Below are 26,598 nucleotides of genomic sequence, written 5' to 3'. Positions count from 1 at the left end.
AAGCAGCTATCAGTATTTGTGTGAAACCAGGAGGAGCCTCCGGTGGTAGAGGCAGGAACTACACCATGGGAAGTTTTTCAGAGGAAAACCCTCTACAAGCAGGACTTCAGTCCGGGACCAGGTTCTGGTCTGCTACTGGATCCCCATCTAGAGCCACTGGCAGAACCTCTAGCTGTGTCAGGAGGAGATTTTGGGGCTGGCACTCTCTGGGTCCTTGCTGCACTGCACGTCCTCACAGGATGGTGGCACTGTCCAGGTCTATGTGGTCCATGCTGGCCAGAATGGCCTTGTGGTCCTCGGGCAGCGGGCGGCGGTACAGCAGGGCAGAGAAGCGAGTGTAGGGGTCATAGAGGACGGGCCGCTTCCTCTTCCTGCGGAGGTAGAGAGCTTCCTGGGGCTGGACTACCTGAGAGGTGGAGACACCTGGGGGCAGACAGAAAAATGCAGGTGGGTCATGTCCTGCATGTTTACATGTTTCCTGCTTCCACTGCCTGAACCTCATGATGATGTCATCACAGAGCCCTGGACAACAACCAATCAGATCGCTGGAATCAGGCGGGATGCAGCAGGAGACACATAAGACTCCACTTCAGGACCAGTCCAGGATGAACCCAGGACCGGTCCAGGACCATCCCAGGACCACTTCAGGACCATCCCAGGACCAGTCCAGGATGAATCCCAGGACCAGTCAAGGACCATCCCAGGGCCACTTCAGGACCATCCCAGGAGCATCCCAGGACCAGTCCAGGACCATCCCAGGACCAGTCCAGGATGAATCCCAGGGGGGAGGAGAGGAGAGGAGAGGAGAGGAGAGGAGAGGAGAGGAGAGGAGAGGAGAGGAGAGGAGAGTTGACCTCACACCTGTTTTTCTTCTGGGTTTGGAGTTGTTGTTGTTCATCATCTTCTTGGTCTTTCCATTTCGTTGGGATCTCAGTGCTTCAATCCTCTCAGACCTTGGGAGGACTCGTCTCCTGGTGAAGAGGAGAGAAGCAGAGCGGAAACTCATGGTTCATCAACCAGAGGACTGGAGGAGCAACCAGAGGACTGGAGGAGCAACTAGAGGATTGGAGGAGCAACCAGAGGACTGGAGGACTGGAACTAGAGGACTGGAGGAGCAACCAGAGGACTGGAGGAGCAACTAGAGGACTGGAGGAGCAACCCAGTACCCAGAACCCAGCTCACTCCAACCCCACAACATCCTCTGGATTGACTTCTCTCTTGGCAGTTTCTGACTGACTCTAGTAGAAATTGTGAACCTTGAAATTGTAGTTTTGCTCAATTGATGTGAAAGATCTTCCACCCCTGAAGGCCTCAGTCCAGTAAAGTTCTCAAGGGACATTCAAGGGACTTGCACTGTTGGATTCAGAGGAAAATTCTGCAACAATACTGCATTTTTCTAAATTTGTAATTGACATGTCAGCAGATTAGGTGTTTGTTCCTCTCTGAACCGATGTAGATGTTTCCTTGGGGCATTGCTGAGGCTAATGGTGACGACCCCCCCCCCCCCCCCCCGACCCCCCACCCCTCCCATTCAGAGGCAAAGAAACAGAGGAGACATTAGAGAGCAGCCAGCGTCGCACCGTGGCTGTGGAGAGAAACTGGAGGTGGTTAGTTGAGCAACAAAGCGTCATCAGTACATGGATACTGTCTACAATGGGCTTCACCATGCTGACAGGGGGAGGGATGGCGGGGGGGGGGGATGGCGACTCGGGAACAGTCACATCATGGAAAATAAGCCAAAGAAAAGCGAAGCACCAGGACAACAAATGTAACAAGAATTTATCCATCAGAAGTTGTTTAGTTTTTTCAAATGGAAGAGCAATATTTAGCAATGGCATGCATGGCAGTTTGCACATGGAACACGACTTTAAAGGGGAATACCTTTGAAAACACTTTCTTGGGCGAGTTGGCTTGAACCCCCCCACCTCCCCCACCCCACCACTGATAAAAGGTTTGTTCCTGACAGAATCTCAGTGTGTAGCAGGACAGGTCAGAACTGTTCTGCAGTCCAGAGAAGACAGACTGAATGGCTGAGTGCAGAGAGTGCAGGTGCATTATGGGGGATGTAGGCCACGTGTCCACCAGGAATCTAACTGCAGCACTTTATCCTGAGCAGACGCTGCTGGAGGTGCTGAAGTAAGGAGGCCAGGAGGACATGCTATGGGCTATGGACACTGCCACAGACATGCAACAGCGTTTCTGCTCTTTAAACAGAAGAAGAGCTGTGAGGGACACGCCCCAGTGGACACAGCGTAACGTCACATCAGAGTGCGAACCTTGCAAATACTTCCTGGGATTCAAAATATGGGTCCAGCTCCTGGTCCAGCTCTGGGTCCAGCTCTGGGTCCAGCTCTAGGTTCAGCTTTGGGTCCAGCTCCTGGTCCAGCTCCTGGTCCAGCTCTGGGTCCAGCTCTGGGTCCAGCTCTTGGTTCAGCTCCTGATCCAGCTCTGTGTCCAGCTCCTGGTCCAGCTCTGGGTCCAGCTCTGGGCCCAGCTCTGGGTCCAGCTCCTGGTCCAGCTCCTGGTCCAGCTTCTGGTCCAACTCCTGGGCCAGCTCCTGGTCCAGCTCCTGGTCCAGCCCTGGATCCAGTCTTTGTGATCCTCTGTGAAACAATGCAAGTGAAGGAGCCAGTCAGGAATGAAGGTCTATCCTGGTTCTCAGAGCTCAGCTGGTCCTAAACTGTGCAGGTCTTCAGCAGGTTTCAGAGCCATGATGCACTATGGTACTCAGACTACTCTTCACACCTGACAATACTGCAATACTGCCAGTAGGAATGGACTGAAGCAGTAACCAGAGCTGCTGCAGAGGCAGAAAATGTCTTCCAACAAAACCTCTGGTCTTCATCGTCTTTATGGTCCTCCTGGTCTGCTGCTGGACTCGTCATGGTCCAGGTGTTTAGAACCCTGCCGGGCCTCTGAACCAGGCCCAGCTGGGCTGTGGACCAGCAAACACTGCTTCTTTAGGCGGCATCAAATAATCCGACTTGTGAATTTAAGATGAGGTCACGTCGTCAGAAAAAGAAGGGATGAGGTCACATCCTCAGAAAAAGAAGGGATGAGGTCACATCTTCAGAAAAAGAAGGGATGAATCTTCATCAATCTAAGTCAGACAACAGGAACTCTGTGGGAGTGTGAGTGTTTGCCTCATTTCATCCCAGTACCAGCAGAACTTCATACGACTGCTGCCTTGCTGTAGGTCTGTGGCGACACAATGAAAATATTTTCACTCACATGTCAGAAAGTGTTCTGAAAACATAACTTGCGGTTCTTAAAGCTACTCTGAGTTTACCCTCATGAGAACCAGCTAAAGAACCAGGTGCTAGTTCAGGTTGTAATTCAGTTTCTAGTTCAGATTCTAGTTCAGGTTCTAGTTCAGGTTGTAATTCAGTTTCTAGTTCAGGTTATAGTTCAGGTACTAGTTCAGATACTAGTTCAGGTTCTAGTTCAGGTTCTAGTTTAGGTACTAGTTCAGATACTAGTTCAGGTTCCAGTTCAGGTTCTAGTTCAGGTTCTAGTTCAAGCTCTAGTTCAGGTTATAGTTCAGGTACTAGTTCAGATACTAGTTCAGGTTCTAGATCAGGTTTTAGTTCAAGCTCTAGTTCAGGTTCTACTTCAGGTTCTACTTCAGGTTCTACTTCAGGTTCTTGTTCAGGTTCTAGTTCAGGTACTAGCTCAGTGCTTTATCAGCAGCTCCAAAGAGCCGGTTCTTTTTCCAGCGTTAACGGAGCCAGAGAGAGCCACGTCATTACATCACTGGTTCCACCATCCGGCAGGATCCAGGAACCAGGAGATGGACTGTACCAGTGGTTTGGTCCGGGTTGTTCCATCTAGTCTGACCTGAACCTCATGAAAACATTGAGGCTCCTCGTCGCTCTAGTGCTGGTTTTTCACGTCCGTCTTGTTTTAGTCTTTCTTTCTTTCTCTCTGTGTAACAACATTACTGTAGCCACCAGATACTGCCGCCGTCTGTTTTTCTCCCTGACAGGAGGGGAGCAGGATCCAGGGGATCAGACCCAAGACTCCCAGAGTGGAGTTGCCACGGTCCTACTACCTGACCCCACCACAGCACCGTGACCCCACCGCAACGGCACGGCCCTTAAACTCCAGACTGAGATTGGTTCATCATCAGACCAACGCTCATCATAGACTTTTCTTAGTATTTGTACTTATCTGGCCTGTCTGCCACTCTCTTTCTCCCTCTTCTATTCCTCTCTCTCCCTGTCCTATCCCATGTACTTCTCCCCCCAACCGGTCAAGGCGGATGGCTGCCCTTCCAGAGTCTAGGGTCCGCCCCACGCTTTCTTCCTGAAGAGGGAGTTCTTATGAACTTTTCTTCCTGCGAGGGAGTTTTTCCTGGTTTCCACTGTTGCTTGTTCCATCTGCTGCTTTGGAAGGTTTAGTTGGATTCTGTTGTTCTCTATCATTGTAAGAGGCTTTGAGATGTTTGTTGATGTGATTTAGAGCTTTACAAATAAAATTGAATTGAATTGAATTGAATAGTCTGGAACCCCGGAGATAGAGATAGAGAAAATAATAATAATAATAATAATAATAATAATAATAATAATAATAATAATAATAACCTGAATGATCTTGGGTCTTATTTTTCACCATTCCAACATTCCATAGTGATTTTCTGCTCCTTTCACTTTATTTCTGGACGTGTCTGAATAAAAGCTTCAACATGGAGGAATGGAGGTGTAGAATGATAGAATGCTGCTCTACAGCCGATTCCATGGTAACCTAGGCAAACACTCTGATTAAAGTTCTCTTTCACATGAAGCCATTAAAAAGCTCATTTTAGGTCTAAAAACTCCAAGCTTTCATTTACAGTAGTTTGTAGTTTGTTTAGTAGTTCCTGATGAACCAAAGTATTTCTTCATTATAAAGAAGTTCTGTGGGTAGAAAATAATGCAAGAGATGCCAGTGCAGAAATCTAAGATGGCGCTGTTACGGGCACCGCTATACTCGTAGCAGTAGCAGTAGTTATATCAGTATTAATGACAGTAGGAGTAGCAGTAGTTATATCAGTATCAATGACAATAGGAGTAGTTATATCAGGAGTAGTTATATCTGGTTTTCTCTGGTTAAGATTAATATTAAGATTCTCAGAAGAGAAAACCAGAGTTAATCCTTCAATTTATTGCGATCAGAGAAAATCTAGCTGTCAACAGGTAACAGGAACACCTGGTTAGTGCTTTGTCTCCATCCATTGGTTCATAATGAGTGTGTGTGTGTAGGAGGCAGATCACTATAAGATTGTTCTTCTCTCCTTTTCATCCAGTCACATTCAGTAGTAATCACATTTGTCCATATCTTTATTTAATTAATTTGATTCTAAATGAAATAAACAAACTAAAATAATGTGAATACGTCTCTTGTTCTGCAGGATTTTTTATCCAGACACAGAAATGCTGGAATGGAAGCAGTGTAAACTTTGTAAAGACTGGCTGCATGTTGGTTGTTTGTTAAAATCCCACCAACATCTGGATGAGTCATCCAGCTGTGGCTGTAACACCATGAATGAGAGCACCAGGTACTACAATAATAGTTATCAATTATTCAATAGATGTGTGTCGTATGGCAGAAAGGACTGAAGCACTTGGCTGAGATATTTATTCTGGACTCTTTGTGTTGGACGCTGTGTCTTTAAATGACATCACTACATTCCTAAAGGGGTTTGAACCATCAACCGTTGTTTGATGATCACATTGTCAAAGTAAAACATCAACTGATTCTACATCTTGTCTCCAGTTGGCTGATTAATCTTGTTAAATGACAGTTTGACTTTAATCAAAGTGTAACTTTGCTGCTACTGCATGTTTTATTGGTTTAACAACATATTTTAATCTGTTGTTGGGGGGAAGGGGGGGGGGGGGGGGATCCTGACTGTATTCTCCAGAGAGCAGATCAAGGTGATGGAAACAAACTGGAGCAGCACCTTTGCCTATTTAAGATGCTACTCCGGTGAGGACAGGTAACTAGGTTTCCAACACATTCAGGGACAACAATGATCAGGTCCAATGTCTAGTTTGTCCTTGGACATGTCTCACTACTGAGTTTCTATGACCCCATCCAACCTTTCCTCCTACTGCCACCTGACCTCCCCCCTAACATGGTTCAAAGACTGTCTCATCCTGTCCTGCACACCTGTCATGATTACCTGGAGGCTTTATGACCTCCACCGTGTCTTAGCTCCACCTCCTGGGCCAACATAAAATCTGCACATATGGCCAGTAAACAGGGGAGCACAGGGGAACCCACAGAGAACAAAGAGAAAATATAATCCTCTATGAAACATAAAGTGGCTCCAACACAAACTGCTTTCAGTGATTCTATTCTCTCTTTGCTCTTTGGCTTCAGAGCTTCCATGATGATCTGATGGAGTCCAGGGTCCGTCCAGACAGAATGAAGCTCTGGAGAGCGTCAGCATCTCCTGCCTGAGCTGCAGTGAAAACTGGAGAAGTTGCTTCCAGTGAGCAGCAGGTAAGAAAACACCTCATCAGTCAGTGGGACGTCTTTACACTACAAAAGCTGGGCTCAGCTCGCAATATGCTTCATGTCACTGACATCATGATGGCTGAAGGATCAACCAGGCTGGGGTCAGAGGTCAGAGGTCATCATGACCAGAGGGAGAACGTTCTCACACGCTGCCACAGGCTCACCCACCATACATCCTGGCTTCTACATAGAATTATGCTTGTATATAAAACCTCTGACCCTGAGGCTGCAGTGACCTCTGACCCAGAGGCTTCACTGTGGTTACAGCTGCAGTGACCTCTGACCCCAAGGCTTCACTGTGGTTACAGCTGACCTCTGACCCTGAGCTTCAATGTGGTTACAGCTGACCTCTGACCTCTGACCCTGAGCTTCACTGTGGTTACAGCTGCAGTGTCTTACTGAAATAACTTCATTGTCATTCATGTACACAGCAAGTGTACACAGAATGAACTTTTGTTTCATGGCTCAGCAACAGTTAAAGATATAAAATGACAACCTCTGAGGTGGACAGAGCGATCTGTACCCTCCGACTGCTCATGCTCCAGAGCAACTGGGTTCTTGTGTGAGGAGATCCTCCATCTCCCGTCTGAACAATCACAATTTAAATAAAATAAAGATCCAGAGGCTCAGAACTCATAAAGTGAAACATAAAATACTTGAGGTAAGGTGGAGAATGCCGGGCAGCAGAAGTGGCGATAGTTTCTGGATCGTTATGTTACGTTATGGAACCTTATGGATCATTACGTTATGTTATGGAAACTTATGGATCGTCAAGTTACGTTATGGATCCTTATGGAACGTTATGTTATGTTATGGAACCTTATAGATCGTTATGTTACGTTATGGATCCTTATGGAATATTACGTTACATTATGGAACCTTATGGATCGTTACGTTACATTACGTTATGGATCCTGATCGAACCTTATGGATTGTTACGTTATGGAACCTTATGGATCATTACGTTACGTTATGGAAACTTATGGATCGTCACGTTACGTTATGGATCCTTATGGAACGTTATGTTACGTTATGGAACCTTATGGATCGTTACGTTACGTTATGGAAGCTTATGGATCGTTACATTACGTTACGGATCCTTATGGAACGTTACGTTACATTGCGTTATGGATCCTTATGGATCGTTACATTATGTTATGGATCCTTATGGAACCTTATGGATCATTATATTACGTTATGGATCCTTATGGAACGTTACGTTACATTATGGAACCTTATGGATCGTTACGTTACGTTAGGGATCCTAATGGAATGTTACGTTACGTTATGGATCCTTATGGATCGTTATGTTACGTTAGGGATCCTTATGGAACCTTATGGATCGTTACGTTATGGAACATTAAGGAAGTGAGTCCAGAGTGTAGTGTTTTGACTAATGGAGGTTTACTGATGGTAGTTTACTAATGGTTGTTTACTGATGCAGGTTTAGAATGACAAATGGTTAGACTGATGGAGGTTTATTGATGGAGGTTTGGACTGATGGATGTTTACTGATGGAGGTTTAGAATGACAAATGGTTAGATTAATCGAGGTTTATTGATGGAGGTTTGGACTGATGGAGGTTTACTGATGGAAGTTTAGACTGATAGAGGTTTGAACTGACAAATGTTTAGAATGAAGGAGGTCTAGACTGATGGAGGTTTACTGATGGAGGTTTAGACTGACAAATGTTTAGACTGAAGGAAGTTTAGACTGATGGAGGTTTGCTGATGGAGATTTAGACTGACAAATGTTTAGACTGATGGAGGTTTACTGACGGAGGTTTACTGATGGAAGTTTAGACTGATGGAGGTTTACTGATGGAGGTTTACTGATGGAAGTTTAGACTGATGGAGGTTTAGACTGATGGAGGTTTACTGATGAGGTTTAGACTGAGGGAGGATTAGGCTGATGGAGGTTTAGACTGAAGGAGGTTTATTGATGGAGGTTTACTGATGGAGGTTTACTGATGGAGGTTTAGACTGATGGTGGTTTAGACTGACAAATGTTTACTGATGGAGGTTTAGACCGATGGAGGTTTAGACTGACAGATGTTTAGACTGATGGAGGTTTAGACTGACAAATGTTTAGACTGATGGAGGTTTAGACTGATGGAGGTTTACTGATGCAGGTTTAGACTGATGGAGGTTTACAATGACTGAGGTTTAGACTGAATGAGGTTTACAATGACAAATGTTTAGACTGATGGATGTTTACTGACAAATGTTTAGACTGATGGAGGTTTAGACTGATGGTGGTTTAGACTGACAGATGTTTAAACTGGCAAATGTGTCGACTGATGGAGGTTTACTGATGGAGGTTTAGACACGTGTACACAAAATGAACTTTTGTTTCATGGCTCAGCAACAGTTAAAGATATAAAATGACAACCTCTGAGGTGGACAGAGCGATCTGTACCCTCCGACTGCTCATGCTCCAGAGCTACTGGGTTCTTGTTTAGACTGATGGAGGTTTACAATGATTGATGTTTAGACTAATGGAAGTTTAGACTGACAGATGTTTAAACTGACGGAGGTTTAGACTGATGGAGGTTGACAATGATTGATGTTTAGGCTGATGGAGGACCTTTACTGCTATGAGCACTGTGAGTACTGTGAGTATTGTAAAGCTGAAGTACTCTGTGGAAGAAACCGCGCCCACAGCTGTTGAAAGCTCAAGTTTAATCCAGACCTCTTTTCTTTTCAGGCGCTGAGCTGCCGATGAACCAGTGACTGGATGAGTAGCTCCAGTTAAATGGGTCAATGCTTCTTCTCATGGTTTTTATCTCCTCTCTCAGCAGTTGTCAATGTATTCACCACTTCACAAAGTGGACATGACTACAGAGAAGTCTTACCAAACGTTTTCAACCACAGGTTAGGAAAACTTGTCACTGTTGTCAGAGACTCTTTTAGATGTTCCTTGTACATCAGCAGTCAGTTCCATTGGGGCGAGTGTTGAAACGATTCAGTGGCAGTATAATTGTCTAACTGTGTGAAGTGTGAAGCCCTGAGTCAAAAGTTGCATGTCATTGTGGTCAGTTAGCAAACAACTGAAGCGTGAAACCATGTTGGTGACGTGTTCCTGACCGAGGCTTTTAGCTCACAGGAGGCAGATGCATAATATCATATATTAATATATTGAATTAAGACTGCAGAACTTAAAATGCATCACCACTTTGAAAAAAACAAGACGAAAAGAAGGAACTGAAAGGAATTACAAGTGTTGACTGAAGGAAGGAACAAATCAAAGACTGAAAGTCTTGTATTCCCCTTTAAAGGACGAGGTGATCAAAAAGTCCCACCTGTTAACCCCCCCCTTTCAGACATGGATCCAACCCTTACCTATTGCGGTGTAGAGGACCTGGTCACAACAACGCTGCCCAGATAGCTGAGATCAATCAAAAACAAAGCAGGTAAGACTCCAGGAGCCATCATGAAGCACCACACTGCCCCTAAGTCATCATGATGGAGACATTGCAGCACAAAACAAGCGGACAGGCCCTGTGACACACTTTGCCCATCAACCTTTCCTTGGTAGTCAGACCTGGATGGGACCTGGTGGCATTTGAGGGGATTGGGGAGACAAGGGTTACAGAAAGGGAAGGGGTAAATAATAGGAAACAATCTGAGAGGTTGGAAGGAAAGGGAGAACTGGAATGGCAATCAGGTTACTAAGGCTGAGGATGGGCCGCAGGGCCTGCCGGGATGGACTCTTCTTAAAGCATCCTTCTGCATGATGAAGGCATCTTCAGAGGCTTGGAGTTAGATATAATGAGGGAATCAGTTGGATGAATATTATGGGATTCCTCCTGTTAGGTGAAAGCAGGGTAGCGCATGATATAGATGGTACAAATAGGGATTTTGTGGTGAAGTCTGCAGTTTCCCAGGATTTGGGACTCAGTACCGGCCATATGAAGGATGGACAGCAGCCCGTAAAGATATGTTATCTGTGAAGCAAATTTTAGTTTTCAATCAATCCAATGTGTACATTGACTTGAGATGTTTGTTTTGACGGAAAATGGCTTTGTAATTTCTGAAAAGGATTTTGGGACAGTGCTTCACAGATTCATTACGGGCGGATTCCTCTAAGTCAATGTTTGACATGAAAAGCAGCTTTGACCAGATTGAAATGAAACTGAGAACATGTAGAACTCAGCAAATCAATCATAACCAGAATATTTTCTTTAAACCTTAAAGTAGTTTTTTTTACTGCTTCTGAAAATATAGTTGATCACTTTTCAAAAAGTCAGTAACTAAATTATACAACTATGGCTGCCAGACAGATGATATTAAAACATGATGGATATTAGACAGCACTTCAGTAACCAAAATGTTGGTGCAATTCCATACATCAAAGCATTATGGGTTGGGGCAGATGACTCTGGACGGTTTCCCGGTCTGCATGCCTAATGGACCTACCCTGAAGCTGACAACTGGGGTGGAGAGGACTCAGATGGAAGAATCCCCTCCTCAGTCCTCCTCAGAGATGGCCTCTGCCCAAACATGTTACTGCTTTCCATGGGGGGTGACGGGGACTGGGAGGCTGGGTAGCTGGCTGCAGAGCTGGCAAAGGCCATGTGGGAATGATAGCTGGGGCTTGCTCTCCTTCTACCCTGCCCTAGAGCAGGGGATGAGGAGGGGGAGGATCTTCTTGAGAAGTTTGCTGTCGAAGGAGGGAGGAGGGTGATCTCAGACATCTCTGGGGGTATGGTAGGTTGGACAAAGCCAGCACGCGGCCTGGGACGTACTACAATCTCAGGAGAGCCCTCGTGGGAGCTAAGTGGACTTTGAGTTAGGGGTGAGAGTCGAGAAGGCTGGAGAACCACCTGATGCAAGCCAGGATCCATCCTACGAGCTTGTCTAGGACTGAAACTTGGGGTAGTTTCAAACCATCGTGTGTCCAAGCTACTGTAGGTACTCGGAATGATGTGGGCCATTGGATCGGTGTAAGGCAAAACCGGCACACCCATACTGTGGTTTGTGTGTCTGAGCTGCCCTAAATGTGCCTCTTGCATAGCCAGATGCCTGACTGGTGAGCCATGAGGCTTGGCCTTGCTGGGAGACTTGCTCGACTGGCTCTTTGGGGCCTCCAGTGGAAGGACAGCTGGGTAGGTGGGCATTGGAAGGGGAGAAGACTGGAAAGCACTGAGGGGAAGAACACGAGGTGGTGGGGGATAGGGGGTTTCATGGCGGAGATGCAGAGGGTGATGTGGAGGGAAAATGAATTGGGGCCCCTCCAGACTTGCAAAAGTGAAATCCAGTCCCTGCCAAATCTCTGGAGAATGAGAGGAAGTGGTGATGGTCAGAGGAAGAGGAAAACCAGAGACGGCATATTGTGGAAAGTCACCCTCTCCTATTTCTTCAGGAATCATAGGGTGACCGAAAGGACCTTCGGCCAGGTATGGAGGGGAGGACATCACGGAGCTGAGTGGGCTGGTATCGGGCATGTAAAAAGGGGGTGGGGGATCGTGATCTCCAGGGTATCCCAGATAGCCGTAGAAAGCCCTCTGGTGGAGAGAGCCTCGGATCTGCCCTGTGGCCTGGAGCCGACTGCTCTCCATGATGCTCATACCTTCAAAGGGCCCGTGGAAACGCGGGCTGTAGGCTGGAGGTTGCAGGTAAGATTCCTGACTGGAGATAGGGGAAAACTGGTGAGGCCGAAGCGGGGGCATTACTGGTGGCAAAGGCCTGGGCTCATCATTCTCTTCATCTGACTGTCGGAATTCGGGATAGAGGTCTGATTCTTCCACAAAGGGGAAGCCCTCAATTCGTCGTGGCTTGACAGACATTTCTCTGTCAGTGGGATCTATGACAAAGCGTCCATCTGGACCTCGACTGATGAGTTCTATTGGTGATGTTGCTTCAGCTTCCTGTTTGGAGATGGTGTACTTCTTGCTGGTTATTGCTCTTTTGGTCTTCTTGTATAAAGACAATTCCTCTTTTCTTCCTGGACTTGGAGGTGGTTTCTTTCCACGCTGGTCATGACTGTCTTCAGAGGTTTCTGATGGGGAAGCCTTGGAGCGGACACTCTCTGGGCTCACCTTGCCTGAGGAGGACCTATCAAACAGAACATGAAGGAATTCAATGTCGGAGTTTACTGACAGAGAGTTGAACTACATGACAAGTGAAATTAACATGAGCTACACTTCTAAACATTTACTTCATAATCAGTCATTAGCAGACAATGTCAGTTACATGAACAATAAGACAATAAGACACGTGTTCAAAGTGTTTTGAAGGTCCATATTTTTCTACTGGCTGGAGACCCATCACCAAAACACCTGAAGACATGCCTCTAAACACCATGTCAAGGTTTAATGGTACAAAACAACTGCCTCTCAAGAATTTAGGAATGTTGACACAAGCACACCTTAAAGATACGTTGAAAGCACTCACGATAATTCACTGCAAGAAGTGGAAAGTGTCGGCGGTGTCTCTGCCTGCCTACAGATCATTTGAATCCACTGTCTGTGAGCCGTCTGGTCCCACTCCCACCATTGTTTCTATGGTTACCGCCCCCGAAACCCAACAGTGACTTTTTAGATGACTAGGTTTCTAGGTGGCTCGAGAGAGCCACCTAGAAACACTAAAACAGCCACCACGGCCCGTAGGAATGTCGTAGGGAGATCAAACCAAAACTCAATTGTTCGTCTTATCAAGACCTAAAATTCATGCACTTAATACCCCTGACCTAAATTCAACAGGAAGTCTGTAATTTTTCTTTCAAAGTAAGATTTTCACCCAAAAACGGCCCTCGCACAAATGCTATTACCTCTGTGGGGGAATACATTTCACCCCGAAACATGGTCAAATGCTCACCAAATTTGTCATGCTGATCATAAGGAAAAATAAAGAATAACCCCCAGAGTACCAAAATGTGCTCTCTAGCGCCACCTAGAAACACTAAAACGGCGACCACAGCCCGTAGGAATGTCGTAGAGGGATCAAACTAAAACTCAATTGACCTACAAATCACGCAACATGGTACCACTGACCTAAATCCGTCAGGAAGTACGCAATTTGCCTTTCAAAATAAGATTTGCAAACGCTATCTCCTCCGAGGGTGAATATCGTATCGGCTTCAAAACACAATTAAATGACAGAGGAGACTCTCCTGCTCAATAAGTTAGTTCAACTTTTTGACTCGTCGAGCAGTTTTCTTTTTATTCACCGTCAAAGTTCTGAACGCCGAATCCCTTCGCCTCCCTCCGTCTCCCTCCTCCACCCTCCGCCTCCCTCCTCTCATTCAAATACATGGAAAACCAAGATGTCTCCTCAAAAACAGTGGTGACTGTGGCTAAACCGTCACTCTGAGCCACAGAACCAGCAGATCAGAAGCACGAGGAGAACCTGCAGAACAAGACGATGTCACACATGATCCCCTCATGTGTGACATCGTTCCATGAAAACATGAGCTTTTTGATGAGAGAGAACAATGCTGTCCTTTCTTTTTCCCGTGATTTGAAGCAACATTAATCATTGAGTGAGATGGAGCAAAATGGTGCGTCTGCATCAAACAGCGCCTCCTAGTGTCCAGAGTTTATGTCTGACTGCTTCAAAATCCACACAGACAAGAAAGACGGTCGTCTTTCAGTCTTTCAGTCATTTTCCTCCCAAGAAAGGATCATTCTGTCAAAATATTTGCCCGAAAACTGTTAATTCAGAGGAGTTGTTTCCAAAGTATGTAGATCCACTGTGATGACATCACTACCTGCAGCTGGTCAGACACTGTGACATCATTCACACCAGGATTACCATGAAAGTCCTTGTTTGTGAGCTGACCTGCTATTATGTGCTACATAAACAAGCTACCATGCTAATGTAAATCCCTGTAAAGTCCTGAGAACAAAAGATAGCCGCGGCTCGGTCATGACAGCATCCTCACTTGGAACACAGCTACTTTAAACCCATAACTCGTTCTTGTTGTAAGACAGTTCAGTGATGTTACGGGAGAACTGTTCTTAAACAACCGAAAGTGGTGACAAGCACTGTCCGACTTACACTCTGCATCCTCTCTTCCCCGTATCGCTACCTGCTGGTAGGTAAATAAAAGAGCTTACCTCCCAGCAGCCAACTCCTTTTGTACTCCAACTTTCTGGATAAGGGGAATCCACAAGTGCAATTCAATTCAATTCGATTTAATTCAATTCAATTCAATTCAATTTTATTTGTAAAGCGCCAAATCCAATCAACAAACATCTCAAAGCGCTCTTACAATGATAGAGAACAACAGAACCCAACTAAACCTTCCAAAGCACGCGGATGTAACAAGCAACAGTGGAAACCAGGAAAAACTCCCTCGCAGGAAGATAAGTTCATAAGAACTCCCTCTTCAGGAAGAAAGCGTGGGGCGGAGCCTAGACTCTGGAAGGGTGGCCATCCGCCTTGACCGGTTGGGGGGAGAAGTACATGGGATAGGACAGGGAGAGAGAGGAATAGAAGAGGGAGAGAGAGAGTGGCAGACAGGCCAGATAAATACAAGTGCAAGAAACACATGGGAGAGAAAATGGGACAAGGAATGTCTGGACTGCACTGTTGCACTATATGATGATGATTTTATTGGCAGGAGATATTGAATTAAATCCCGGACCCCAGGGGCTAACACCGACGCTAATACCATGAGCTGTGTGGCTCGGGCGAGCACCGATGCTACTACTACCAACAGCAGGCCACGGGCCAGTACCGTAGCTACCACCAGCAGTTGCGGGGCTCATCAGGCCAGCGCCAGGGCCAGTACCAACAACAACGTGGCACAGGTTAACACTGCTGCTTCCACCACCTATAGCGGGTTGCGGGCCAATATCAGAACCTTCTCTACCAGCAGCGGGGCCTGTTGGGCTAGCGCCAAAGCTGCTTCCCCCAGCCGTGGGCCACGAGCTAGCACTGGAACCACGACCACCCCCAGCGGGCCAAGGGTTAGCATTGGCGCTAAGACCAGTGGGCCATGGGCGAGCACCGGAGACACGAGCACCACCAGCAGGCCGCAGGCGAGCACTGGAACTACGAGCACCACCAGCGGGCCACGGGTTAACACTGGAGCTAAGACCAGCGGGCAGCGGGCCAGCACCGGAGACGCGAGCACCACCAATGGGCCACGAGTTAGCACTGGAGCTAAGAGCCCGAGCAGCGGGCCGCGGGCCTACATCGGAGCTACAACCACTAGCAGCGGGCCAGGAGCTACGATCCAGAACTACGACCACCAGCAGTACCCAAACTTTCAACAACTAAGGTAACAAACAGACAACTGCAAAACAAAACTCCTACAAACTATTAATCATGCGAAAATTCCTTGGGACCCTGAAGTTAAAACCAAAGGAGATTTTTGGTGGACACATCAACATCAGAAGCCTTATATCTAAAACGGAACAACTGGAAACATTTTTATATGATTCAAATCTAGACTATTTAGGGGTCTCAGAAACATGGCTGATGAAAAATAGCCCAGCAGGTGCCTACACTTTTCAGAATTACAATGTATTCAGACGTGACAGACCACATAAAAAAGGAGGTGATGTGTTACATTCTATGTTAAAAGTAATATCCAATGCAAACAGATCGATCTGCCTCACAATGGCTTGGAATGTGTTGGAGTCACAATTTGTCTATCTCCTGAAATGTCATTTAATGTTGTTATTGTGGTGCACCTTGAGGGAGGTTCTCTCATTCAAAGTGGAAGGGCAGTGATGTCACAAGGGAAATGTTTGACAGGTCTACTGTGCGGCTGTGTGATGTATTAAAGAAACCCACTCGACAACTCTGTCCGTCTCCTCTTCCGTGGCTTCCACATTGGTGACCCTGACATTTGAACATGTCTATCGAGGGGGCCGCGAGGTTTGCCGCTACCGTCAAATTACCTGAGTTTTAGCAACATGACCCGGAGCCGTTGTTTCAGCATGTCGAAGCCCAGTTCCAGCTCCGAGGCATCACGGCGGACAACACGAAATTCTACCATGTTGTCACGGCATTAGATTCATCCACCACCCGCCACGTGATGGGGCTGCTGTGAGACCCGCCAGTGCAAAGCAAATTCACCGCTCTCAAGAATCAGCTCCTCCGTCTGTTCCAGCTGTCCGCCGCGGAACGAGTGGAGCGCCTGCTGTCACTCAACGGTTTGGGGGACAGTAAACCCACGGAGCTGATGGACAATATGCTGGCGCTGCTGGGATCAGGTGACTCCTCGTTCCTCTTTACCCGGCTGTTTCTACGTCAGCTCCCGCCGCAGGTGCGCACGGCTCTGGCCACTTTGCCTCTGGTGCAGGCTAAGGACTATCGGGGGTTGGCGGAGGAAGCCGATCGGATTCTGCTCGCAGCACGCCATACGGAGTACATGCCGTGTGGCCAGCGGAGCCTCAACACCAGCCACAGGAGAACGCACCGGCGGCCATCGCAACGGCGAGAGACTGGCGCAAAGAGGACAGCCAGTGGTGTTTCTTCCACCGGCGTCTCGGGAGCAGAGCCAAGCGCTGCACGCCGCGCTGCACGCCGCGCTGCACGCCGCGCTGCACGCCGCGCTGCACGCCGCGCTGCACGCCGCCCTGCACGCCGCCCTGCACGCCGCCCTGCACGCCGTCCTGCCCGCCGTCCTGCCCGCCGCTCTGCACGCCGCCCTGCTCTTTCATGGTGCCGGGAAACGCTAGACCCGGCGCTCCATAGCAGCTGTGGCTGCTGGGAACACTGGGAAGCTGCTGTTCATTAAAGACACTTTATCCAGGAGGCGTTTCCTCATGGATACCGGCGCACAGCGGAGCATCATCCCCGCCTCCTCTACCGACATCGCGAGCGGTGGGAAGGGGCGGCCTCTGGATGGCACTAACGGGACTCCCATCCGCACCTTTGGCACCAGGTTCCTGTCTGTGTGTTTTGATGGCCGTCAGTTTCGATGGGATTTTGTCATGGCTGCTGTGTCCGTGTCCATCCTGGGAGATGATTTCCTGTGAACTCATGGACTATTAGTGGACATGGCAAAACACCAGCTTGTGGACGCCGTCTCATTCTCCTCTTACTCCTGCACGTTGGGGAGGGGGGGGGGGGGATGTTATCCCTCACCAATATCTTGGCCACGGGAGATGTGTACCAGCAGCTGCTGGCTGAGTCTCCTGAACTGACAGTCCCTACCTTCTCAGCCTTCATCGTTAAACACGGTGTGGAACATTATATCTCCACGACTGGCCCGCCGGTTTTTGCACGTCCTCGCAGGCTGGATCCTGCTAAGCTGGCGATTGTTAAGGAGGAGTTTGCCACTATGGAACGGCTTGGGATTGTGCGGCGCTCTGACAGCCCGTGGGCTTCACCTTGGCATATGGTCCCTAAAGCGGATGGTAGTTGGAGGCCTTGTGGGGACTTTCGGCACCTTAACTATATCACAAAGCATGACCGGTATCCAATCCCACACATCCAAGACTTCTCTGTCCACCTGGCAGGGAAAGTAATTTTTTCCAAGGTGGATTTGGTGAGAGGCTACCACCAGGTACCGGTCCATCCTCAGCACGTGCCCAAGACTGCCCTCATCACACCATTTAGACTTTTTGAGTTCCTCAGGATGCCGTTCGGGCTTAAAGGTGCAGCACAAACGTTCCAGCGGTTGATGGACTCTGTGTTAAGGGGGTTGCCCTTCCTGTTTGTCGATCTGGATGACATCCTGGTGGCCAGCGCCTCACCTGAGGAGCACCTGCTGCAACTGCGACAGCTCTTCGAGAGACTTCATGAGCCTGGGTTCATCGTGAACCCGGGTAAATGTCAGTTTGGGCTGTCAGAGATTGAATTTCTGAGCCACCAAGTCTCTTCATGGGGAGTGGTCCACTCACCAGTTAAGGAGGAAGCAATCACTGCCTTTCCACGTCCTCAAACCATCAAGTCGGTGCAGGAATTTCTCGGAATGGGGAACTTTTACAACCGCTTCATCGCCCACGCAGCTCACCCCTGTCTGAAGCACTGAGGAGCGGAAAGGCCCAGCAGGACATGGACTGGTCCGCAGAAAAACTCCTGGTATTTGAGAAGGCCAAGGTTGCGCTCTCCAACACCGCCATGCTTGCGCACCCATCTCCCAACGGCTCTGGTGGCGCTCACCACTGATGCCTCGGACTACACAGTGGGGGCAGTATGTGAACAGTGGGTGGAGCCTGGCAGCCTCTGGCGTCTTTCAGCAGGCAGCTGCGTGACAATGAGGGAAGTACAGCACGTTTCACAGAGAACTCTTGGCTCTTTTCCTCGTCACATGTCACTTTAGGTTTTTGCTGGAGGGCCGGGAGTTCACCGTTTTGGTGGACCACAAACCCCTCACCTTCGCTATGGCCAAGACCTCAGAGCTGTGGTCTGCAAGGCAGCAGCGCCACCTCTCTGCCATTTCAGAGTTTACCACTGACATTCGGGATGTGGCTGGGAAAAACAACGCAGTGGCTGACTGCCTCTCCCAGGCAGGAGTAAACTCTGTGCAGCTGAGTGTGGACTCCCCTGCTATGGCCACTGACCAGCAGGCAGATGCTGAAATCCAGTCATTCAGGACAGCTGCGACGGGGTTACGGCTAGAGGATGTGGTCTTCCATGACAGTGGGACCACGCTCTTCTGTGACGTCTCTACTGGACAGCCTCGCCCCACGGTACCTGCCGGCTGGCGACGCCAGGTTTTTGTTGCAATACACACTCTTTCACATCCAGGGGTGAGGGCATCAGTCAAACTAGTGGGGGCAAGGTTCGTCTGGTCAGGGCTTAGAAAGGACGTCAGGAGCTGGGCAGCCTCCTGTGTGGCATGTCAGCGGGCCAAAGTACATCGCCACACCAAGTTGGAGCCATTTTTGATTCCTGATAGAAGGTTCGACTTTGTACATCTGGACTTGGTGGGTCCGCTCCCTTCCTCCCAAGGCTTTACTCACCTCCACACCATGGTGGACAGGACAACTAGGTGGCCAGAGGTCGTCCCTGTCTCATCAACCACGTCAGCTGAGGTGGCACGCGCCTTTATTTCCACATGGGTGGCCCGGTTTGGCACGCCATTGGATGTCACATCGGACAGAGGCTCCCAGTTCACCTCGGAGCTGTGGACAGAGGTGGCAAAGAGCCTGGGGGTGCAGCTACACCGGACGACGGCTTTCAACCTGCAAGCCAATGGACTGTGCGAGCGTTTTCCTCACACAATGAAGGCCGCTCTACGAGCCACTCTCATGGACAGCAACTGTATGGATCGGCTGCCGTGGGTCATGTTGGGCCTGCATTCGGCCCCGAAGGAAGACCTGCTGGCGTCGTCGGCTGAGCTGGTGTTTGGTCAGCCTCTGAGGGTCCCCGGAGAGTTCCTGCCAGAACAATCAGAACCCTGGATGGTTACAGCCAGGAAGATGGCTTTCAAGGAGCCGGCCCGCAGGTTCAACCCGGTTCCAGCTCATCACTGTCTTCCCCGGTCCTATGTCCCAAAGAACTTGATGGCAGCTGAATATGTGTTCATTCGCCATGATGCTCACCCTTCCCCATTTCAGCCGCCATATGATGGCCCGTTTCATGTCCTGGAAGCGGGGCTGAAGAACTTTGTGGTGAACATGGTGGGTAGGCATGTCCGGGTTTCAGTGGACCGGCTGAAACCTGCCCATGTCATGTAACTTCTAGTCAATGATCTGATAAGCGAACACAACATTGATCTCTTTGGATTAACAGAAACCTGGCTACGTAAAGATGAGTATGTTAGTCTAAATGAAGCCTCCCCTCCAAGTCATATTAACACTCAAATAGCTGGTGAAAGTGGTCGAGGAGGGTGGAGGCAGCCATCTAGAACTCTCAGTTACTAATTAATATTAACCCAAAATCCAACTTTAGTTCTTTTGAGAGTCTGAGCATGACCATGCCACACCCGTCAAATAAAATAGTAAATTCTGTAGAACTTGTAATTATTTATCGTCCTCCTGGACCTTATACAACTTTTCTCACTGAATTCTCTGAATTGTTGTCAGATCTAGCCCTGACTAAAGATAAGGTTATCATGGTAGGAGACTTCAATGTTAATGTTGACGTAGAAAATGATAGTTTCAGTGCCAGCTTTAGATCTACACTTGACTCTCTAGGTTTCTCTCAGGTAGTAGACGGCCCAACCCATAAACATCTACACACCCTAGACCTTATTCTAACTTATGGTTTGAATATAGAGCAGATGGCCATCTCTCCTCACTATGATTTCCTGTCAGATCACTTCTTAATAACCTTTGACTTTGTTCTAAATAGTTATAAACCTCCGGCTAAAGCCGTGTTAACCAGGTCTCTCTCTGATAACATAGTAACTAAATTCAAGGAAAGAATTCCCTCTGCTATAGAATCAGTAGTGAATCTTCCTGACCCGTATACTGTTGCTAGCTCAGACATTGAATACCTAACAAACAGTCTGACAGATATGCTAAAAACAACGCTAGACGACATAGCTCCCCAAAAAAGGAAAATGAAAAAACCTCATCCCCATGGTTAAACTCATCAACCCGCCAGCTTAAACAACGCTCCCGTAGATTAGAAAGAACTTGGCGTTCAACAAAAACAGACCTAGATTATATAGCCTGGAAGGATAGCTTCAAAACTTATAAGAAAGCTCTGAGTAGAAGTAGAACTAATTACTACTCATCCTTAATAGAGGAAAACAAAAACAAGCCTCAGTTTCTTTTCAGTACTGTAGCCAAACTGACCAAGAACCAAAATAGCGTTGAGCCCACCATTCCTATCAATATATGTCGTGAGGACTTCATGAAGTTCTTTCAAAATAAAATTACAACGCTTAGGGATAACATCCATCAAACCTTACCGTCCATTAGCCCCATAACAGAGGAACTGGTTAAACCTAACAGTCATCTGGAATGCTTTCAGCAAATACAACTAGCCCAACTAAATTCCCTTATTTCTTCTGCTAAACCAACTACTAGCCTGTTGGACCCAATTCCTACTAGAATTCTGAAAGAGGCACTGCCACTAATCAATAATTCTATACTCGCAATTATTAACCAGTCTCTAACAATAGGCTATGTGCCACAATCCTTTAAACTAGCAGTTATTAAACCTCTCATTAAGAAGCCAAACTTAGACACAAGCCTTCTCTCAAACTACAGGCCGATCTCCAATCTTCCTTTCCTGTCAAAGGTTCTGGAGAAAGTAGTCGCTAAACAACTCAAAGGATTATCTGCAGGAGAATAATCTGTTAGAGCACCTTCAGTCCGGCTTCAGAATGAACCACAGTACAGAGACTGCACTGCTAAAAGCTACTAATGACCTTCTAATGGCCTCAGATAGAGGTTTTCTATCTGTTTTACTTCTTCTGGACCTTAGTGCCGCATTTGATACTGTCCATCATAATATACTTTTAAGGAGATTAGAAGATGCCGTCGGCATTAAAAACTTAGCCTTAAACTGGTTTAAATCATATTTATCTGACCGGTTTCAATTTGTTCATGTAAATAACAAATCTTCAATGCATGAACGGGTCCTGTGTGGAGTACCACAAGGCTCCGTCCTCGGACCCATATTGTTTAATCTCTATATGTTACCACTCAGAAATATTATTAGGAAACACAACATTAACTTTCATTGTTATGCAGATGATACTCAGCTATATTTATCAGTTAAAGCCAATCAGGCCGACCAACTTGTTAAACTCTTGTCCTGCCTCAGGGACGTTAAGTCCTGGATGTCTATCAACTTCTTAATGCTCAACACATCCAAGACTGAGGTTCTAATCGTAGGTCCTAAAAAGCTCAGGGATAACTTTTCAGATAGTCTGATTACCTTAGATAATATTACCTTAACCTCTAACAGTGATATTAGGAACCTGGGTGTTATTTTTGATCAGGATCTGTCCTTTATGTCCCATGTTAAACATGTCTCCAGGACAGCCTTCTTCCATCTAAGGAATATTGCAAAAATTTGAAACTTCTTGTCCTTCAAAGATGCAGAAAAAATGATTCATGCCTTTGTGACTTCAAGATTAGATGATTGTAACTCCCTAATGTCAGGATGTCCAAACTCCTCTGTTAGGATCTTCCAGCTAGTGCAGAACGCTGCTGCAGGTTTACTAACCAGAACTGGAAGAAGAGAGCACATCTCCCCAGTCTTAGCATCCTTACACTGGCTTCCAATCAAATCTAGAATAAAATTCAACATCCTTCTGACCACATATAAAACTCTTCATCACCAGGCTCCGTCCTATATGGAGAAACTTCTCGAAGTGTCTCACCCTCGACGAGCCCTTGGCTCTGAGGATGCAGGACTGTTGGTAATCCCTAAAGTCCTTCAAAGTAAAACAGGAGGCAGGAGTTTCAGCCATATGGCTCCTTTACTCTGGAATCAACTAGCAGCCTCGGTCCGAAGGGCCCACACCATTAGTTTATTTAAGAGTAGACTAAAAACCTTCCTCCTTGATAAAGCTTCTCATTAGGAATAAAATAGGAGCACTAAGTTGAGCTGCTCTAGGCCTAGACTGCTGAGGGGATTTTCTCTCTCCCGTTAAAGGGAGGAACTCTACATTTGGAGCTTCTGTTTCTTGTCTTTCTTTCTTTCTCTCTGTGTAACAACATTACTGTTGTTCTGTTTTGATTTGTTGTGTGAACCTTCACCTGTGACGGGGAAAGGAGCGTCAGAGATCAGGTGAAGGGAGTTGTTGATTTAATTAGGAGGTCAGCTGGAGACTCGAGGCGCGTTGGTGATTGAGAAACACCGGTCCGCACACAGGGAGCGAAGCTGGTGTTTTGCGTGCCGCGGTGGACAGATCTGTCAGTGAGACGATCTGGGAGAGGACTGTGAAAAGACAGCTGGATGCGCAACAGATAACTTCCACCCGAAGTTGCGATCTGTGGCTTTGACAGCTGGAAGATCACTCACTAGTTCAGTGAGTGATTGATTCACCTCACCACCGGCCAGCGGCTTCAGGGGCAGCCACCACAGCTGAGCAGGTAGCTCACCCTGCTGTTTCCCACCTGGAGACAGCAAGACAAAACCAGATAGCGCTCTGAGTGACCAGAAAACTCAGAGTTCCTCTGGCAACGGGAAGGACGCTGGTGCTGCAGTGGCGCCGATCAGCTGTTTCCCGGTGTCGTCGATCAGCTGTTCCCGGACTGAGCCTGTCAGACTGGTAGGAGTGAATCCTTCCAGTTCCGTGGGACCAGGTACCACTTTGTTTTGTTTTTTCGCCTCCTCAGTGAGGAAAGGACTGAGGATATTCCTTATTTTGCTGTGTGGAATCCCGGGCAACGAAGCAGGCCTGCGCTTTGAGTTTTTTGGGTTAAAATGATTATGAACTAATTACCAGTGTGCACACTGTGATAGAAAATACATTTTATTCAACCTGATTATATCAATTGGATAATTTTGAGTTATTGTGAATTGTTGCCAGTATCATTTGTTTATGCACCTGTTTAATGGAGTTTGTTTTTTATTAAAATGGGAATGATTTTAGTTAACTGTTTCCAGGAAGTATTCATTTCAAATAAGTAGTTGTGCCGTTAGTGTAAACAATATCAGAAGCCCAAGCACAGAATGACACAAAAGATAGTCACGCGAGACTTATCAAAATACGAGAGTTATGTGTCACAGAACTCAGAGCCCTTTCGAATAGAAAATAGGAATAGCTGGGCTACAGCCTTAAAGTAAATAAAGTTACAGGACAGCTCAGAAGAGCAAAAGCAGACTTCTTCTTAGAATCAATATAACAGGCTAAAGGGAAAAGTAAAATTATATGGAAGTGTATTGACAAGTTATCTGGGAGAGAACGGACTTGAAATGGAACCATTGAACTCAACATAAACTCTTGCATTAACAGAATACCCACACCTGGAACACAAGTCACTATAAAGGACAGCCTTGTAAACTTGTTTAATGACTATTTTATCAACTCGATCTTAGAACTAAGTAAACCCGACAACATAAAGCCACCTTTACCATCACCAGCAGCCTCTGAGAGACCAGGGCCTATGGTCTCTCAGAGGGACTGAGACGCACATTTGTAGAAGTATTAGATAAGGACGACGTGAGTGAAGCAAAGGTCAACAATATGATCTCGTCACTCTCAAATTCAAGAGCTAAAGACTCATGGGGACTTGATCCGCTCTTACTAAAGACATATAAAGAGGCCTTTACAGGACCAATTACGCATATAATTAATCGTTCGCTTAGAGAATGTGTATTCCCAACCTCCTTTAAAACAGTAGTTGTAACTCCCATCTTCAAATCAGGAAACAGAAAGGACATTAAGAATTATAGACCCATTTGTTTACTTCCTGCAGTTTCAAAGGTTATTGAACAAATTGCTGCTGAACAGCTGATTGACAGCAGGTCAGACCTTGACAATGGAAAAATGTTACATCCCATGCAATTTGGTTTCCGATCCAAACATTCCACCGACACAGCATGTTATTTCCTTGAGGTGATCAAATCCAGTCTAGACAAGGGAGGGGTGGTTGGGGCCATTTTCCTGGATCTGCGTGGGGCACTGGACACCGTTAACCACTCAGTGCTGCTGACAAACTGCTGGATTTCAATCTCTCCGCAAACACCATCAGTTACCTCGCGGACCATTCTCAGTGCGTAAGAATAAACAATAAAACCTCACAGTTCAGATGCTGTACGACAGGGGTTCCTCAAGGGTCTATTCTGGGGCCGCTGCTCTTCAGCATGTACATCAATGACCTTCCTTCCATCTGCAAGGATGTTGAGGTCTTGATGTATGCCGACGACACGGTCTTCACTCACGGTTCAAATGTAAATCTTGTGGCAGCTCAGCCGTCCAGGGCGATGAACAACAGAGTGGCTGAAAATGTCCTGCCTCACACTAAACAGAGAAAAGCCTTACTATGTTTTCTTTAAACAAACAAAAATCAAGGTGGTCTCCCAAATATTTATATGAATAGTTATTTGATTAAAAAGGTTGATGAAGTCAAATACCGAGATGTGATCCAGGATCCGACATTTAATTTCAAGAATCATGTCAAAAAGATATGTCATATTCTAAAAGTGAACATCGCCAATTTCAGGCACATCAGGGACCCTCGGTCATCGGAAGCAGCAAAATCACTTTAAAAGCAATGATCATATGACATATTCTGTACTGTATGTCATCATGGTCTCAAGCCAAACAGACCATGTTAAACCCTCTCAGATCACTACATAATCAGGCCTGGAAAATACTCCATAAAAAACCCCAGAGGTACCACCATTGCAACATACTCGAAAAATACAGAATACTAAGCTCCGACAACTTAATCAGGTACTCTGATATCCGCCTGGTACATAAAATCCTCAATGATGCTGCCCCACCCCCTCTAAAAACATATGTACAGCTACGCTCCCAACCAACAAGCAGAGCATTAAGGTCTGTATCCAGGGTGGTCCAGGGTGGTCCAGGGTGACCAGGGTGACCAGGGTGGTCCAGGATGACCAGGGTGACCAGGGTGGTCCAGGGTGGTCCAGGGTGACCAGGGTGGTCCAAGGTGGTCCAGGGTGGTCCAGGGTAATATTCCCAAAAGAAAGTCTGCCTTCCCTCCATCGGCCTTTTCATATAAAGCCAAAGATGGAAAGTGCTCCCAGACACTCTACAGAATAACGCAGAATATCACAGCTTCTCACGGGCAGTCAAAGATGGGCTTTTAGACCACCAGTCCTTTTCTCACTGATAGTACCAGACGAGTATCCGGCCATCAGATAGTACCCTCCTGGGAATCATCTGATGGCTACCAGATTACCAGATTGACAGTGTTATAATGCCACCTCATCTACACACACTCTACCAATAGGGTGGAGTTTTGGGGGTTAGTTAAATGACAAAATTGGTGTTTTGAAATGAGCAGCAGGTTGAGTTCCTGCAGCGCCATCTGCAGGTCAGTGTTGTTGATTCACTTCCTGTCGACGGAGAGAAGCTCAGAGAAATTCCCGTTGAGCTGTTCTGCTGTGCCATGAGCTCTTACTTACGGAGTCTCCATGCTTTTTCTGCAGTGGGTTATGGAAAGAGGAGGGTCTGGGAACAAAAGAGAAAAAGAGAGAAAACACACCATTACTGCCGTTCAGAGGTTAAACATGCAGAGGAGGAGGAACTAGGAGAACAACACAAACACATGCAGAGGAGGAGCAGAGGGTTTTTCAAAAATAATAATAA

The 26,598-nt window shown here is 47.0% G+C and overlaps 1 protein-coding gene across 1 annotated transcript in view; it reads right to left on the bottom strand.

Moving 5' to 3' along the window:
- Positions 1–232: 232 nt before the first annotated feature.
- LOC308122092 (protein turtle homolog B-like) overlaps positions 233–26,598 on the bottom strand; it is a gene marked incomplete at its 3' end in the record, with an annotated part of 221,832 nt that continues 195,466 nt past the window's right edge. The window contains exons 17-20 of the mRNA XM_080483725.1: positions 26,415–26,460; positions 10,920–12,557; positions 862–971; positions 233–423 (exon numbers count right to left, since the gene is read on the bottom strand). Coding sequence (XP_080339851.1) covers positions 233–423; positions 862–971; positions 10,920–12,557; positions 26,415–26,460 — 1,985 coding nt within the window. The remainder of the gene's footprint in view (positions 424–861; positions 972–10,919; positions 12,558–26,414; positions 26,461–26,598) is intronic.

The sequence above is a fragment of the Lipophrys pholis genome (assembly GCF_963383615.2).
Source record: "Lipophrys pholis genome assembly, chromosome: 16".
NCBI classification, from domain to species: domain Eukaryota; kingdom Metazoa; phylum Chordata; class Actinopteri; order Blenniiformes; family Blenniidae; genus Lipophrys; species Lipophrys pholis.
Note: the sequence above shows the minus strand (reverse complement) of the source record. Positions and strands in the feature narration are given on the sequence as shown.